General features: G+C 44.3%; 1 protein-coding gene across 2 annotated transcripts in view; it reads right to left on the bottom strand.

Moving 5' to 3' along the window:
- ST3GAL6 (ST3 beta-galactoside alpha-2,3-sialyltransferase 6) overlaps positions 1-16745 on the bottom strand; it is a 160433-nt gene extending 143688 nt beyond the window's left edge. The window contains exons 1-2 of one of the 2 annotated variants that reach the window (XM_084843187.1): positions 16077-16745; positions 14728-14846 (exon numbers count right to left, since the gene is read on the bottom strand). Coding sequence is in view for 1 of the 2 variants with exons in the window: in XM_084843182.1 (XP_084699308.1) it covers positions 16077-16086 (10 nt within the window). In the remaining variant the exon portion in view is untranslated. The remainder of the gene's footprint in view (positions 1-14727; positions 14847-16076) is intronic. The other variant, XM_084843182.1, reaches the window with a different exon arrangement.
- Between the last annotated feature and the right edge of the window lie 274 nt (positions 16746-17019).

The following is a 17019-nucleotide window of genomic DNA, read 5'->3' as shown; positions in this document are numbered from 1 at the left end:
TCGCTGCCAAAGGCCAGGGGGCAGGTTCTGGATAAGGGCTTCTGGGGAAGATCTTGATATCTATGATGTCATTTTTTTAAATGAGTTAATCCTGTACATTGAATTCCTTTCTGTAATTCCAGTAACCATGGCTGTCTTATGGAACGTCTACTTTTCTCTCTGTCCATTCCTGCAAAATACAAATTTGCCATGCAAAAAGAAAGAAAAAAGTGGGATCAGAAATAAAATGGCAGAATCATAAGACCTAAGGAAGTTTTTTTTAAACAACAACAACAACAACTTTACCTGACACAAGAGCCATCTGGGAGTTGAGCTATATGACTCAAAAAGCTGCTTATTGGCAAAGGTGTGTATGTGTCGAAACTGAAGACTTAGTATACAGCAGGGGACAGCAACCTGCAGCCCAAGACTCATATGCAGCCCTTGGCCTAATTTCATGTAGGACTGGGACATCCAGAGAGAGAGAGAAGGAGGGCAGGAGGGGAAAAAATTGCGGGGGGAGGGCAGCTAAAATGGTTGAAGTGATGGAAACAGGGGAGAAGCTCTCTGCAAGATGTAAGGTGGCCATGTGGCTTCTTTTACAGAGGACAGTCCTCTAATTGGAGAGCAGTCCAGTTCAAGTGGGGTATAAAGAACTATCAGAAGGAAGAGACGGGCCTTGAAGTTGCCATCAACAGCACGTGGACAGCCAACAGATCAAGGCACACAGGTTGCCTGGCCACAGTCTTCCACGCCATGGTGGGATGCACACTATTTCTGTTTAAACTATAACGATAGTTCCTAAATGTGCATACATACATATAAGTTAGCATTTGCAAATTTAGGCAAACTGTTGTCATCCTTTTTTGTGATTCACAACTGGCCACACTAGAAATCAGTTCAGATGTCGGGGAGGAGGGGGAAATGGAGTGGGGGTGCTGAAATGGATGCAGCGATAGGAAGGGGAAAGCCGTCTGCAAGTGACCAGTTCAGACCTTGGGCAAGAGCGATTTGCCTCACCCCCAGCAGACAGCTGGGTGGAGAGGGAGAAGGAGGGAGGGAAGGGTAAACTCACCTTAGACCCACCCACTGTGGGCTCCTGAGCACTGCTGGCATGCAGCCTCCAACAGATTACCCCGGAGAGAATGTAGCCTTTGGAGGACTCCTCTTTGGAAGATGTCCTGGAGTCTTCCGAGCAAAACATTGTGGAGGAGCTGCCTGTGCCGAAGGACCTCGCAGCAGATCAGGGAGAGCCTGGGCCTTTGGGGGAGACAGCCATAGTACCTTCCCCTCAAGACACACACGGCCCAGTGGAGGCGGGTGGCTCCAGTGTCATTGGGGTGGTGGATCCGCTCTGGGTTTCAGTCAGAGACAGTCAGAACTCTAAAGGAGCTATCCAAGGTGCTCGGCACCTTCTGACTGAAACCTAGAGCAGATTCACTGCCTCACTGACTTCAGAGCCACCAGCCTCAGCTGACACAGCCTCCTCTCAGACTGGGAGGCAGGCCACCTAGCCCCAAGGAACGCAGGCACCTAAAAGTGCAGGCTCAGCTGGCTACCAGATGCAGAAGTGCCTGCCTGAGGAATAAGGAGTAAGGGTATAATCATGAGCAGGGCTCTCCTCAAGAGCAGACCATTCTTCAGATGGCACTGATGATCTGCAGCTGTGCTCTGAAGGCTCAGGCTTAAAAGCCTTCAGTTCCAGGCACAAAGTGCTGGACCCATGTCTGTGAATCAGGTCACAGATGCCTGCCTTGTCTTTCCCCTGGTAACCTTGCTCTCTTTTTTGGACTTTTCTGCGTTGGGACCACCTACTGACCTTGCCTTTGGAACTGAGCCTGACCTTGCCTTTGGAATGGAGCCTGGTGGTTCTTCAGACTAGATGGAGGGTGTTCAACCTGTTCTGGATGGGGTTGCACTACCTTTGAAGAAGCAGGTTTGCAGCTGGAGGTTCTCCCTCAGCCATCTCTGTCACTGGAGGCTCAGTTGGCCTCAGTGGCTTGGAGTGCCTTCTATCAGCTTTGGCAGGTGGCCCAGCTATGCCCCTATCCAGACAGGAATAACCTGGTTTCAGTCATCTATGCTCTGATAATCTCCAAGTTAGATTACTGCAATTTACTCTACCTGGGGCTGTCCTTGAAGACTGTTCAGCAACTGTTGCTCATGCAAAATGCAGCACCCAGATTAATAACTGGGACCAGAAAGTCTGAGCATATAAGAGCAATTCTGGCCTGCTTGCATTGGCTGCCTATATGTTTCCAAGCTATATTCAAGGTGCTAGTTTAACCCAGAAAGCCTTACACGGCTTGGGATTGCAATATCTGATGGAATGCCTCTGCTGACCTGAATGTACCTGGACACTACAATTAACATCTGGCTCAGAAGGTGGCAACAAGAGAGAGGGCATTCTCAGTGGTGGCCCCCTGACTCTGTGATGAGCTCCCCACTGAGGCCCACCTGGCACCTACACTGTCATCTTTTTGGTGCCAGGTTAAGACTGCCCTCTACTCCCAGGCATTTAATGGCATATGATGGGGAATCTCTGTCTTCTGTCTTGAACAGGACTATTATGGGAAAATTGTTTACCAAAATTGTTTTTTTATCTGTTTAAGTTGCTTCAAATTTTGTGTGTTAAATTTTTTTAGACTGTTTTTATCATAATTTCATATTTTTGTAATACCGTTGCTGTATCCTTTATGAATTGTTGTAAACTTGCCCCAAGAGCTTTAGCTATGGGACAGTATAGAAATGAAATTAATAATAAAATCGTCATCATCATCATCATCCCCTGGAGCTCTGTCCCTGTGCCACTGGGAGCAGGACACCCGTGATAGAAATAAGGTTCCCCGTCCCTGGTATACAGTCATGTACCAGATGTCAAACTGTCAGACACAAAAACTAACAAGAATCTATGTTGCTTAATTAAAATCCAAAAAGACCTTGGCAGAAGCGGGGAATGGACATTTCAATTTAAAGGAAATGACTGTCCATTCAAACTATGGGGAAGTATGCTTGCTGGAGGATTTTACAAATAACAGGGCAATCCTATGCATATCTACTCAGAAGCAAATCCTATTGAATTCAATGGTACTTACTCCCAGGAAAGTGGGCATAGAATTGCAGCCTAAATCCATAATCAAAACTACATTTGCAAGGCAAAGCTTGCCAGAAGAGATTGTGAGTGACAACATCCCTCTGTTTTGCTTAAGAAACATCAGCATGTTTGCAAACAGATGGGACTTCATCCATACTACATCAAGCCTATCATTTCATTTCCTCATTCAGAGCTTGGCATAATGGGCAATTCAGACACTAAAAAGGATCCTAAGAAATTTGATCCAGACAATGCAGAATCATATCTTAACCTATTGAATTATAGAGCTACATCTAGAGTAGTTATGGAGGCATCTGTGCTATTAGTGGGGATAGATTTGAGAACCAGGCTGCCCATCTCTGCACGATGGGTACTCATCAAAGGAGACATACAGTCACAACTGAAATGGAGACAACAGGCACAGGAATGACAAAGGTGCAAAGCTTTGCACCTGACTGATGAAAGTATTGTTAGGAGATGCACTCCTGAGTTAAGAGCCCTGAAATGTTTTGACTGTGTAATGATTAGAAAAGCCTAGCTGAAATCTGGTGAAAATGGAGCATCTGTACACTTCTTGCTTAGAATAGGAGGCTCAGAATGTCCCCCCGCCCCGCCGCCGCTGCCCAAATAGTTAAGCCATCCCACACTAGCTAGGAAGGTGACATTTGGTACCCCTGGAGGGGGATTAGGGTTGGTGGGGATGCATAATACGTCATTAAAAAAAACACCCTCCCCTCCCTGCACTACACAGGGGTATTTCAGGAGGAAGGAGAGGAATAACGACACATTTCCCCTTTTGCACTCTTCAGAATGCTTCCCGCTCCCCCCTCCCCACCCTAAAACCAGCATCAAGGGTTGAGCATGGCTGGGCATTTGCTGAGGGCCCATACCTCAATTAGCAGATATGGTAAGTTATGGTAATTAGCAGATATGGCCCAGTAACCAGCTCTCCCTGGAACTGCTTCTGCTCTTCGCCACTGCAACCTGCTTGTTTACCTGCCTCTTGCTCTGGCCCAAACGATGGTGGTGAGAAGGAAGAGCAGTAGATGCCCCTGCTGCCTTGCTCTCTGCCTGTCAAGCAAGCAAGTGGTAGCAATGATGAGAAAGACCCAGGAACAATAGCAGCCAGTGACAATAGCCATGAGAAGGTAGACCCCTGTGGGAGGGGCCCATGGAGGGTATCTTCCCCAAGGGCCCTCAAAAACCTGGAGCTGGTCTTGCCCCCCACGCCACATGAGCCGTATATAGCCCTGCTTGCTGGGGATGATGGCAGTTGCAGCAGTATATATAAGGGCGTCCGGTTGGGGAAGGGTGATTTATAATAATGAAAGTCTAACATTTGCTACAAGCTGAGTCACCTAGGGCTACGCGGAACAGTAAGGAAAGGCCTCAGTGGGACTGGGAAAGAAAAAAAGGCGTCCTCTTTCTCTTCCCACCACCTGAAGCTCACCCTCCCTAGGGGCTTCGGCAGCATTAACAGGCTCTTAATGGTGGCATGTTGTTTATCTCCTGGTCCTGATTTCCATGCTGTATTTGTTGAGCCTAATGTCATGTGTTATTGTTTTGGATTCTTTTTAATGTCAGAGACTCTGAGAGGTGGTAGCCTGAAGAACAGGCTATGCCCGTTTTCTAGTTAGATCTTTCATGCAGCCAGTCTGGATTCTTGTATGGGATAAAGGGACATCATACATAATCCATGGCCATGTGGTGTTACCGCACTGTTGTATTTCAATGGTAAGACTTTCCAAAAGAAGCAGTGCCTTATATCAGGAATCAATGGAGCGGAGGGGTGAGATATACAAAATGCAGAACAAGCCTTTATATGAACTAAGCTGCCTAGTTGTTTGGGACAAACAAGTATGTATGTGCAACTAAAGAGAAGAAATTCAGGAACAAAATATCAGCATATGCTAAACATCTGGATCGCAAGGAAACAGATACATGATACCGATACCGCAATAGCAGGTGGACAGTCACTCTTGAAAGAGATTCTTTGGAAGTGCCATAAGAGACTGGGGATTGGGAATTGAAAAGTGAAGAGAAAAAGTAAAGGCAGTAATGGTACAATCCTATGTTTATTTAGACAGAAGTAAGTCCTACAATTCCCAACATCCCCCAGCCAGCCTTGATGCCTTGGGAATGGTGGGAGTTGTAAGACTTCTTTCTTTCTAAACATGCATAGGATTGCACCCTAAGCAAGCAAGTAGGGGCGCAATCCTAAACATGTTTAGGCAGAAAAAACTGTAGGACTTTTTTCTGCCTACACATGCATAGGATTGCACCATAAATAAATAAATGAGAAGATTTAATGTGAAAGGGATTTGACTTAAATAACATTTATTTGCACGAAAATACACTAGAAAGCATGCCTTCAGCAGGAAAGGATTTCTACTGGAATATATTTCCTGTTCTTCTAGAACGTATCTGGGATCTGTAGCTTTTAATGTAAATGGAACTGAGATATTTCTAAAATTATAAAAGTTATTTTGTTCTGCTGTTCACTTCCTCCTCTTTCACTCCTAGCCTGAGTGACTTATTACCTCATGAAATTAGCTTCACTATTAGCATTAGGCCAACTTAGAGTCCCTAGAGATAAATAAATGGAATTAAAGCCAATTTTTAAAATCACATGACCTCTAATTACAAAAGAAGATGTGGAAAATATTGCATCAGAATGGGCTATTTTGTGATCAACTGATGTTAGCAGGAACTGAATAGTCTATAATTATGTGTTATTTGTGAACATTATTTGTGAACATTATTTAATTGGGTGATGAAGTGTGTGTGCATCTGTTTCAGATGATTCCTGAACTTAGTTTGTTTGATTTGGACAAATTCAAGATTCATCCAAACTGAAGCAAGTGATCATCTGAATCATCCCAGAGTGAATCTGAAAGCTTCTGGAGTAATGTGAAGATTCGGAGAGACACAGAGAGTCCACAAACATTGATACATTTTCCAGCAAGCTCTACATATAATGAAAACACCAGGGTAGAGAGGGGGAAGGAGAGGAGGGTGGGTGTAATTTTGTGACTGACAGCTGTACAGACAAGTACAGCTTTATCAGGGCTCCCCTTTTTACTTCCAAGCACAGTACCTTTTGGTGGAGGTTTTTTTTATTGTATTATGCTATACAACAGTTAGAAATTTACAAATAGACAATCACATTTCACTCACAAAAGGTTCTTTGTGATTATTGCTAAGGCTTGATTATGTTTGCAGTCAATTTGACTGTTTGTATATGAACATGGGTCATTATACGCTACTTTTGGGATATACATAGAAGGAACTTATCCGAGGCTGCTCCTGTGTTTTCACCACTTTTTGTGATATGTGTCTGTGGAAGCAGAAGCACTCAGGGCTTCTAGGAATGGCTTGAGAGCCGGCACTAACTGTGAGATGCCTGTACCCGCTGGTGCCTGTTCATTGGAAGGCTGGTGACACCAGCTTTCAACCAGATATGTGGAGTTCCACCCAGCCCCCACAATCTGAGTCAAGCTGCCCCAGCACTTTCTCCCTGGCTGTCTCGTACAGCGGAGGTCCGCAGGGCATTCCTTCCTGCTAAAGGGTGGTGCCTGACAGCAATTTATAATACAGGCCCTGGCTGCCTTCCCAGCTCCAGGAAGGCAGCCAGGGAGCATAACCTCTGCTGCCTCCTTTCCCGCTGCTTAACGTTAAGCCCGGTGATGAGCTGGGCTTCTTGCTCTGCAGCAAAGAGCAAGCAGGACACCCCCGCTCTGCTAGGGTGGCTATATGTCCTCCTTTACGGAGGACAGTCATCTATCTGAAAGGCTGCCAGAGGACTGTACTCTGTTTTGAAGGCATCCTCTACTTGAAGGCCTGGCCAGTCCAAGTCTGATATAAAGATAAAGAGCCATCAGAAGGAAGTGCTGGGCCTTGAAATTGCCCATCAACAGCACCCAGACAGCAAACCGAACAAGGCACACAGGTCACCTGGCCACAGCCTTCCACACTGTGGTGAGATCTACTGTATTTCTATTCTAATTATAAAAAATTTTCTAAATTTGCATCCATACATATAAATTAGTATATGCAAATTCTAGGCAGATCACTATCTTTTGTCCTCTGTTGGCGATTCACAAGTGGTCACCCTAGCTCTGTTTGAAAGAATATCAGGGAAGGGGTGCTCTAAGTCAAGTAGGGTTTTATGGTTGCAAGCATTCCTCTAACCTTCAGGGTGTGTGTGCATCTGTGTGTGTGTGTGTGTGTGTGTGTGTGTGTCCTCTCTGTGTGTAAAAAAGTAAGAACACAGTCAGGAACAAAAAAAAGACCAGCAAATTGCCACAAAAGTGGAAAGGCAATCCCTTAAAAAACACATGCCCAACTTTAAAGGTTCCCTTTGCACTATACCAGGGATGCAAAAAGTACAACCCTACAAGCTCTGTCTGGCAGCCCCTAAGACCCCCAGCATCCTCCACTGCCCAAAAAAAGAAAAAAGGGGGATTGCTTTAGGAACAGGCTCTGTGGTTCCTGCCATAGAAGCCTCATTCCTAGAGTGTCACCCCAGCAGACACTCAATGTGGCCCTTGGGGCTGAAAAGATTGTGCATCCCTGCACTATACAGTGTGCACAAACTCTACAGTGTACACTTTCATGTATTTTCGCAAAGTGTCATGCATCTGTTGCATCAAGGATGAAGCACTCAAAAGTCTCTTTGACTTTGTTGCTGTCAGCTGAACAGAAAGCAAAACAAAGTCCTAAAACAGTTTTTAATTCATAACTCCCTAAGCCCTGCACCCATCCTTCTGAAATTGTGCAGGTTTCTCCCCTAGGGGCACCGCTGTGATGAATGTCATTTTCTTACAAATTGCCCCTCTGAAATACAGACCAGTAAGCAAATCCTTTTTTGAAAATTCCCAAACTGTAAAGGGTGTTCCAAGTCTTTAAAAAGTAGAACAGCTATAGCCATTTGTTGATTCCCCAATGGTAGTCAATGGGGAGGCATGATGCTTTGGATTTCCTAAGGACAGGTTCTGATTCAGACCCAAGTTGAATAGAGTGGCCTCCAAAGTGGGCTGACCCAAATCAGGCTGCTTTCTGAATCACTAAAGTCGTTAGTGCAGCTCCTGTCAAGGTGTCTGATGCCACCATCTGCCCAATTTTGTGGAATCAATTTCAGTTGCTGTGGCCTGACGACGTGGGCAAGGTGACTGCAGCAATGTGACCAACAGCATGCCCTCTCGACCCTTGCCTTTCCTGGCTAATAAAAGCTAGCCACGTGGGTATGACCAGGTTGGTCCAGGGAGTGGTAAATGCATCCTTATATGAAAGGGTGGTTCCTTCTGTCCTTAAGGTGGCAGTAGTGTGACCACTCCTGAAGAAACCCAGTCTGGACCCAGTGGTATTTCACAACTATGCCCCAGTCACAAATACCCTTTCTTAGGGAAGGTACTTGAGGGGGTTGTGGTGGAGCAACTGCAGGCTCTCTTGGAGGATACTGATCTAGACCCACTCCAGTCTGGGTTTCAATCTGGTTACGGGACTGAATCAGCCTTGGTCGCCTGATGGATGACCTTCATCAAGAGAGGGACAGGGGGAGTGCATCCCTCTTAATTCTCCTGGATCTCTCATCAGCTTTTGATACCATTGACCATGGTGTCCTCCTGGATCAGCTCCGTGGCTTGTGCATTGGAGGCACAGTGATTCTGGTCTTACCTGTACAGTTGCTTTCAGAGAGTAACATTAGGCAACTGGTCTTTAGCCCCTTAGCATTTGAGCTATGGGGTTCCGCGGGGTACCTTCTTGTCCACAATGTTGTTCAACATCTATATGAAGCTGCTGGGAGCAGTCATTAGGTGAATTGGAGCAAAGTGCCATCAGAATGCTCATGATACATAGCTCTGTCTCCCTGTGACATCTGCATCAGGTGGTGCTGTGCAAGTCCTGGATCACAGAATCGTAGAATAGTAGGGTTGGAAGGGGTCTATAAGACCATCGAGCCCAATCAGTGCCTAGACTCAGTGATGGGCTGGATGAGGGCCAATAAACTGAAGCAGAGTCCTGGCAAAACAAAAGCCCTGTGGGTGAGTGGTTCCTGAGTCCAGGAGTTAGGCTCATTGCTTGTTCTGGATGGGGTTGCACTCCCTTTAAAAGATCAAGTTTGTAGTCTGGAGGTACTCCTAGATTCATCATTGCAACTGGAGGTCCAAGTGGCCATGGCAGCTCAGAGTGCCTTTTACCAGCTTTGACTGGTTCACCAGCTACAGCCTCTCCTGGACAGGGATAGCTTGTCCGCAGTGGTAGAGGCACTAGTGAACTCAAGACTAGACTACTGCAATGTGCTGTATGTAGGGCTGCTCTTAAACCTAGTCTGGAAGCTGCAGATAGTGCAGAATGCAGCAGCTTGGCTGTTGTCAGGAGCTGCCCCTTTTCTGCATGTAAGTCCTTTGCTGAGATAACTGCACTGGTTGCCTGCTTATTACTGGGCCAGGTTTAAGGTTTTGTTACTAGTGTATAAATCCCTAAACAACTTGGGACCAGGATACTTGAGAGAGCCCCTTTTCCCTTATCAACCTGCCCAGTCATTGAAGTCATCAGCTGAGGTGCTCCGCATGGACGTATGGCTTTCAATTTGGTGGCTCCCTCTCTGTGGAACTCCATGCATCTGGATGTCAGGCAGGCACCAACATTGTTTTATTTTTGGCACTTACTGAAGATATTTTTATTTCAACAAGCCTTCCTCGACTGGCCAGCCACAGTTTTTATTGGTACTGGGTTTTTAAAAAAAACTTTTAATATTGTTTTTTATCCCTTTAGCTTTTATTGTTCACTGCTCTGGAATCTGTGTAGATGTGGAGCGGTATATAAATGTCGTAAATAAAATAATAAAGTGGGGATCAAACAGAAACTTGTGATTGGTATAAACCACTACTTTGCTCATTTCATGGCCAGCTTCCAGAAGTGCTCCAGTTATTTATTCATATTTATTCTACATGCTTTATTCCTAATTCATCAATGACTGTGATATAAATAGTTAAAGTTGATGCCAGGCAATGACATTTGCAGAGTTCTGAAAAATTTGAAACCATTGTATTTGGGGACTTATTAACATAGGAAGATTAGGTGAAACTTTTCTCCCTGTGACTGATTTTAGGATAGTCATCTGGGAAATGCTGTATTGCCTTCCAAATATTTAATTTAAAGTATTTAAAGAAAAAAAATCCAAATGTCTAAATGCGGCCAAGAAGAAAAGAGAAATGGATTGCAAACACTGGTAAATAATTTTCTGAATTAAAGCTTATCATGGATTCCACATAAGTCAAAGAATACACCACCTTTATCTCTCCTCTGCAGACATAACCATAGTTTGCTTATAATACACTGTACCCGTAGAAAACCGTATCTCCCTTAAGCAGCTGTTCAAACAAGCCCATTTATGCTGGAAAGACATTATATACAATAGGCTGTGTACTATTTTTGATAGCATTTTTCTAAATCCACACAATGCCTCAGTTGTTATTCAAAAGCCAAATGCTGTGATGTTGTGGAGACTGTTATTTCCATTAAGAGAGAAAAGGGTGTACAGGTGTGTTAATAAATCACAATACCTTACATACCTGCATTTACTATGCCAGAAAAAAAAAAAAAAAACACCCTCCAAGTATACTGGTGTGTACCAGCTGCTGTGCTCAATCCCATCAGCTGTTCAGTACTGGCTGAGAAGCTTTGTTTTTCTCTGTTTCATGTATTTGAAACACCCTAGTGTTTGCATCCTTCCCAAGTCGCAACCAATGCTTGCAGGAGCCAGACGTTTTGGTTGCAAATGACCTGCCCCTAGCTGAAGAACCTTTGTGCATTTTTGCTAAGAAGCTCAAAGTTTGGGAGACCACCTCCTTCTGCAAACTTGACCCAGAAAATAGGGTTAACTCATTTTGAGGGGATTGGGGCCTGTCTGAGTTTCCGCTACTCAAAGAAGTGGAGAGAGACAAGAAGAAAAGAGATGTCACAATCTTGCATCCCACATTCTCAAGCTGTTCAGATGTAGACCAAACTATGGTTTGACACAATGTGAATGAGCCTTACACTCTTTAGCACAAACCAGAGTTTTGCTGTTACATCTAAATCAGCACTTGCCCTCCAAACCAGAATGGTAAATCATGGCTTGAAGGCGGTTTGAAGAGCAAGCACAAACCACCATTTCCCAGTTTGAATATAATGGCTTTTGATATTGGTGGTGATTCTTAAAAGGAAGTAACTCATTGAATCAGAGCTCATGAGCAGAGGAAGGAGAATACAGCCACAAGGCTTGTTTATGTAGCCTCAAAATACCATTTGGCAGTTTACGTGTGAATCAGCCCTCAAGGTTATTTTGGAGTACGGGGGCTGATCGTCATGGTTGCCCCAATCTCAAATCACAAAATATTTTGTTAGGAATTATGTATCGCTAACAGATGTGCCAGCAAAATGTTTCAAATCAAGGTGCCAATTTCCAGTTAGGATTTGCACCCTGCAGAAATTCAACAGATGCTAGCCTTATTCAGTCTTTCTCAATCTGTTCTTAATCACATGGAGTGCCTCCATGGATACAGGAAGTGTTCCTCATCAGACCATGAGTACAGGGCAATGGAAAGGCATGAGAAGGGGGTTGGAGTGGGGCTAGAGGACTTTCTTTCCTCATACATTGACTCTACCCAGATTGAGAACTACTGAATAGGTCTATGATTTTCAAGGCATCCGGCTGTGGTGAGGGGGAAGCAGCATCTGCTGAATGTATGCCTGTCATGCAGCTTCTAAAAGCAGAGGAGCCCTGGCTGAAAAACAGAGACAGGCCACCCCAAATCCCACAAAAGTGATTTAAGCACATTAGCTTCCATCATTTAAGGCAGCGTTTTAAGTTGCCAGTTCTGAGCCATTGTTCGTTTGTAAGTGTTTCCGTGTGCATGCATCTTGAGCATGCACACAGAACAGGGCAGAATTTCCTACTTTTCAAAATAAATTATGCCTTTAAGCAATAGCTTAAAAGTGACATAAAACACATGCTTCTATTAGTGTTTGAAGGGGCCCTGGGCGAAATATTCTCTGGTGGGGGGCAGGCCCACCACATCTTAGCAAAAATTCCCAAAGGTTCTTCATCTATGGGCAGGTCACATGTGACCAATATGTCCGGCTGCTGCAAGCATGCATTGGACATTTTCCTTCTTATCTGAGAGGTCCCTACGGGATGCACAGAGCAGACACCTATTCTGAAAGGCACAGAAGTCCAGCCCAGCGCCAGCATCTGCCAGGGCCCCACTGCCTCAGCACTGACACGTACACCAGGCTTTCCATACTGGGTGGCTGGGTCTGCAGTCCTTCATTTTAATCTCCCACAATGCCTCAGACTCATACTTTGTCAAGGGCTCTACTTCACAGGGTTGTTGTGAGGGTAAAAAGGAGAGGAGGATCATGTATGCTGCCTTGGGCTCCTTGGAGGAAAGGCAGGATATAAATGTACCAAATAAATAAATGACTCCTGTAGTACACTGAATTTCTGCCTGTCAAGCAGCTGCTAAGGGTAGAGAGATTCTGTCAGAAAAGAAGTAGCAATTTTCTTTTTTAGACAGGAAATGAGAAACTAGGCAATCAGTGCTGTTTGTGTCCCAATGTAGGCATGAGGAATATCCTGATTCTACAGAATCTTGATCGCACTAGACAGGAAAATAATATACTTTTAAGATGAATACCTGGTATCCTGGCTGTAAGCTGAAGCAATGATTTTACAAATTTTTCCTCTGGCCTACTTCTCGCTGAAATGGTAAACCTCAGTGGACTGTTCCATTTCAGACTGAAGGCGGGGATTCACATGTATGAATGCCCTATACAAAACATTCCTTGAACAAAGAAAGCTAGGCTGTCAGGGGGAAGACTAGAATCCTTCTGCCTGACATCTCATTTTCTATGTGGAGAGTACTTTTGAATGGAGCAAGGCCATTCAATCATATCAACCTACCACCCACAGTCTGAAATGGTATGCCCAGGCAGAATTTACCATCTCAATGAAATCTAAGAAAGGAATACTAACCCCCTCTGAAGACCTGCTGAGCTGGGTTAGAGTGGAGAAGAGCTCAACTGGCAGGTCCACATGTCTGCCCTGAAAGCCCCCAGTACAGTTGTAGGGCCCAATCCAGGGTGTGGCTTTCAATCTGCTGGATTTATAGCCCCCCTTGCTCTTTGATCGGGCCCCCAACCTATGCCACTTCCAGGCTAATATAAGTATTTTTCCTCCTAGTGGGAGGGACATTTTTAAAACCAAAGAACCACCAGGGAATAAGGTAGAAAAACAAACCACCCTCCAACCCCCTGCCCTGGCTGGAGCAGGCCAGCAGCACTCTGAGCATTTCTACACAAGGCTTTTATTGCACATTCATGATTGGTCACTCACGGATGTTTGTGGGTCCTTTATACAATGTCACCAACCTTCAGGGCATCTCCTGTGCTTTCTGACCTTTATCTCAATTTTTAAAAGATCGGGGATAATGCTGGAATAAATGTTAATCCACTTTAATGGCCATGTGTAATTGTGCAGCTCTGCTATACCACAGCACCATCTAGTGGCTGTATAATGAAACATGTAGAACTTGCAGTCAAAGGAAGTCCGGGGGGGGGGAAGCCCATGTAAGGAGCCGCTCTTAATCCTGCAAAGGATCTGGAAGCAGAAGCCCCAGTAAGTTGCGGGATAAAGATCCTGGTGTGGAGAAGCCCTCTGAAGGTGGCAGTTCATCTATCATCTGTCACAAGACTCCCCTCTCCCTTAGGATGATCCTGTAAGCCTTTGCTTCCTGCTTTTCGCAAAGCTTTAGAGAGCCCAAACATTAGAGAGTTTTATTAGAGGATTAATCCATTTTCTATTATTTTACTTGGGCAGTCCTCTAGTGCTGTGACTGGAGAATCTGCAGGCTTATCCACCTCTCTAGAGGAAGAAATCTAAGTAAGTATCCATTCCTGCCTTTTGTCTACTCTAAATTCAACTGAACTAAGATGAACTGGGCATGTAACAACCGATTGATTGTACTGTGAACAGCTTGCCAGAAGGATTCTGTTCAACCCAAATGCTTGCACACTGTCTTTAAGCTACCAGAGAGAGATGAGAAAAATATAATCTCGTCAATTTTAGGTGAAATGAGAACAATAACATCTCATGCTTGTTTTTTAGGCTTCTACAGCTTCAATCCTATGTTCTCTTACTGAGGAGTAAGTGTAGAACTTTGAAATAGGTCAGGGCATGGTCAATGGTCAGGACTGCTGGGAAGCGTAGTCCAAAACATTTGAAGGACACCAGATTGGGGATGGCTAATTTAAGGCTCCCCTGAGCATTATGCTTAAGCCTGGTTTTGTGATTCTTGTTGAGGCTGTCCATTGTTTTGAACCTGGCTTATATAAGTGGAGAGTAGTGGACAAGAAGGCTCAAATGACAAACTGGGAAGTGTCACATGTATAGGCCTGATTAGAACCTAGAATATCAACAGGAAAATGCTGGAATAGTGAGGAATGTAATGTAATAAATAGAGGAGAATAAGGAAATATTAAGGGCTTTATTTTCAGTTAGAAACATTCTATTAAATATTATCAGAAACCTTGTACTATGCCCAGCACGCTTGACTGTGGTATGGTAATGATCAAGCCATAAATGTGATGCAGATGATTCATGAACTTACCTTGGGTTATGGGCCCATGGCTATAAGGTGGTTTTATAAGGTAAAAGAAGAAGGTGACTGCCCAAAGATGTTCAAGCTGCCACTGGTTGATCTTCACCTTGCTCGAAAATCAACCAGCTCTGCAGGATTAAATTAAGTACTGGTGAGAACATTTATCATACTAAGCAGGTCTGGGAAATAGAGATAGGAATTTGAGTTTAGTTTTACTTCCTTTATTGAGTGCGTGTTTGAAGTGATGTGGTTTTTCCATTGGAAGTGATTAATTTCTAACCAAGCTGGTTTGTGTGATTACAAAGAAAGGGTCATTTTACTGCACTGCACCCTATTTGTCTCACGTTTCTACAGCAAAATAAAAAAAATGCCGCAGCTGTTAGTGCTTACCAGTGGACTGACAAAATGACCTGTTGGGAAAGTACCAAAGGTAATTCTAACAGTAAGCCCCACTTAACTCAATTGGACCTTTAAGAAAACATGAATAGGACTGTACAATACATAAATGTGGTCCCGGCTAACCTCAGAACCTGCACCAAATGGGTCCGAAGCACCCCAGTGGGCAACCAAGCTAATCCCAACAGGTAAACATCACCGCAGAACATCACTACAGATGAGATCGTAAATTGAAACCATATTTATGGCTTTATTGCAGAAAATTCAGGAAAAATACAAAACAAAGAAAATGGCATGGTGGCTATATGAGCGTTAGAAACTTTGTCTCCAATTACATGGAAAGAGAATGCAACAAAAACAGAAGATAAATCAAAAGAATTGCAATTGCCAAAGCTGGTGCTATGAACTTGGCCAATAAGATAACGGCTTGAGCTTCTAACATTGTTATGACTCCTCTTTCCAAATGAAATCTAAGAAAGGAATACTAACCCCCTCTGAAGACCTGCTGAGCTGGGTTAGAGTGGAAAAGAGCTCAACTGGCAGGTCCACATGTCTGCCCTGAAAGCCCCCAGTACAGCTGTAGGGCACTCTTCAACATTTTTGAACTCCTGTTTACTACTTGCAGTTCAAAGCTAAACAAAAACAATTCAACCTATGTGTTAACCCTCCCGTTACCTCCTCCTGCTTCTTACTTGAATATAAAAAGCTAAAGCATTACTAAGTTCCTCTAGGCATATGAAGATTAGAAGTAGGAGTTAGAGTAAACAGAAAACTGAAGACTTGGGAATAATTCCATTTGTCACCTCTGAAGATGGGATTCCAAATCCCCTCCTCAGATATAACCTCCAAGTCCCAAACTCAGAAAACACTCTAAGTCCCAAACACAGAAATAAGTCTAAGTTCTACTTTCAGAAAACATCCTAAATTCTAAAGTCCAAGAGTCTAAAGAGGTCCATAGTTACCTAAATCCATGGGTCTGGCAGCATGGCAGAAAGAGGGAAGTGAAGTAGCAGAAACAAAAAGCGCCACCCTGGAGCTCCCATTCCCTGGGCTTTTATACCCCTGCTCTGGTCAAAGGTGGAGCCTAAGGAGCAATGAGACAATCAGTCTCCAATAGAAAATGGGGTGCAGGTGGTTAGAGCATTTGCTCACCAATCAGAAACAAGGTGTCCCATCTATCTCCCATAATTTCATGTGTCTGGGGAACGTGTCTGGCACCATTACAAACAGGCTACCTTGAAATGTCCCGACATATGACCCAAAGTCTACCATCTGGGCATGCTATCTTGATTGATGCATTTCTGTTTGGTATATCTTCTTTGAACACCCAGTCATCTTTGGCCATTTTTGGTCATATCTACCCAAACACCTCCTCCTAGTTGTTGCTCGTGCTCAGGGCTGCACTTCCCCACCCAACTAGCATTGAGTAAGGACATTCTCTTATCAGTAGGTGTACACCACGAGATGTCAAAACAGTACTTTTCCTCCTCTCGGTAGGCATCTGAGCATGCTCAGTTCTGTTGTTCATCTCACTTAGACACTCTGCCAGCATGTTGTGACCTTGAGCAAGCTCTGTGAAGCCGCTTGTAAAGACAGCTGCATTCCCCCGCACTTCTTCAAAGACAATCCTGCAAAATCTCAGTTAGAGTCTCAGTTAGTGAAATAATGTCATTTAGTGTAGAATCAAACTTCACGGTCTTCTCGCCCAGGGGTCAAGAGTCTGGAATATAAAGCTGGTTATAAGTCTGGGGTCTTCTAGGGGCTCTTTTTGTAGGCCTCCCCGAGATTAAATCAGCCATCTTTACTCTTTGTTAACCCTTTTTAGTACCAGATTAACAGTCCCCCACTTGATATTCTGATTATCCAGATATTTCAGTATCTGATAAGCACGAATATCACTTCACT

Source organism: Heloderma suspectum, chromosome 3, assembly GCF_057233095.1.
Source record: "Heloderma suspectum isolate Gila_16-S chromosome 3, 16-S_ref, whole genome shotgun sequence".
Lineage (NCBI taxonomy): Eukaryota > Metazoa > Chordata > Lepidosauria > Squamata > Helodermatidae > Heloderma > Heloderma suspectum.
This window is presented reverse-complemented; position numbering and strand designations above follow the sequence as displayed.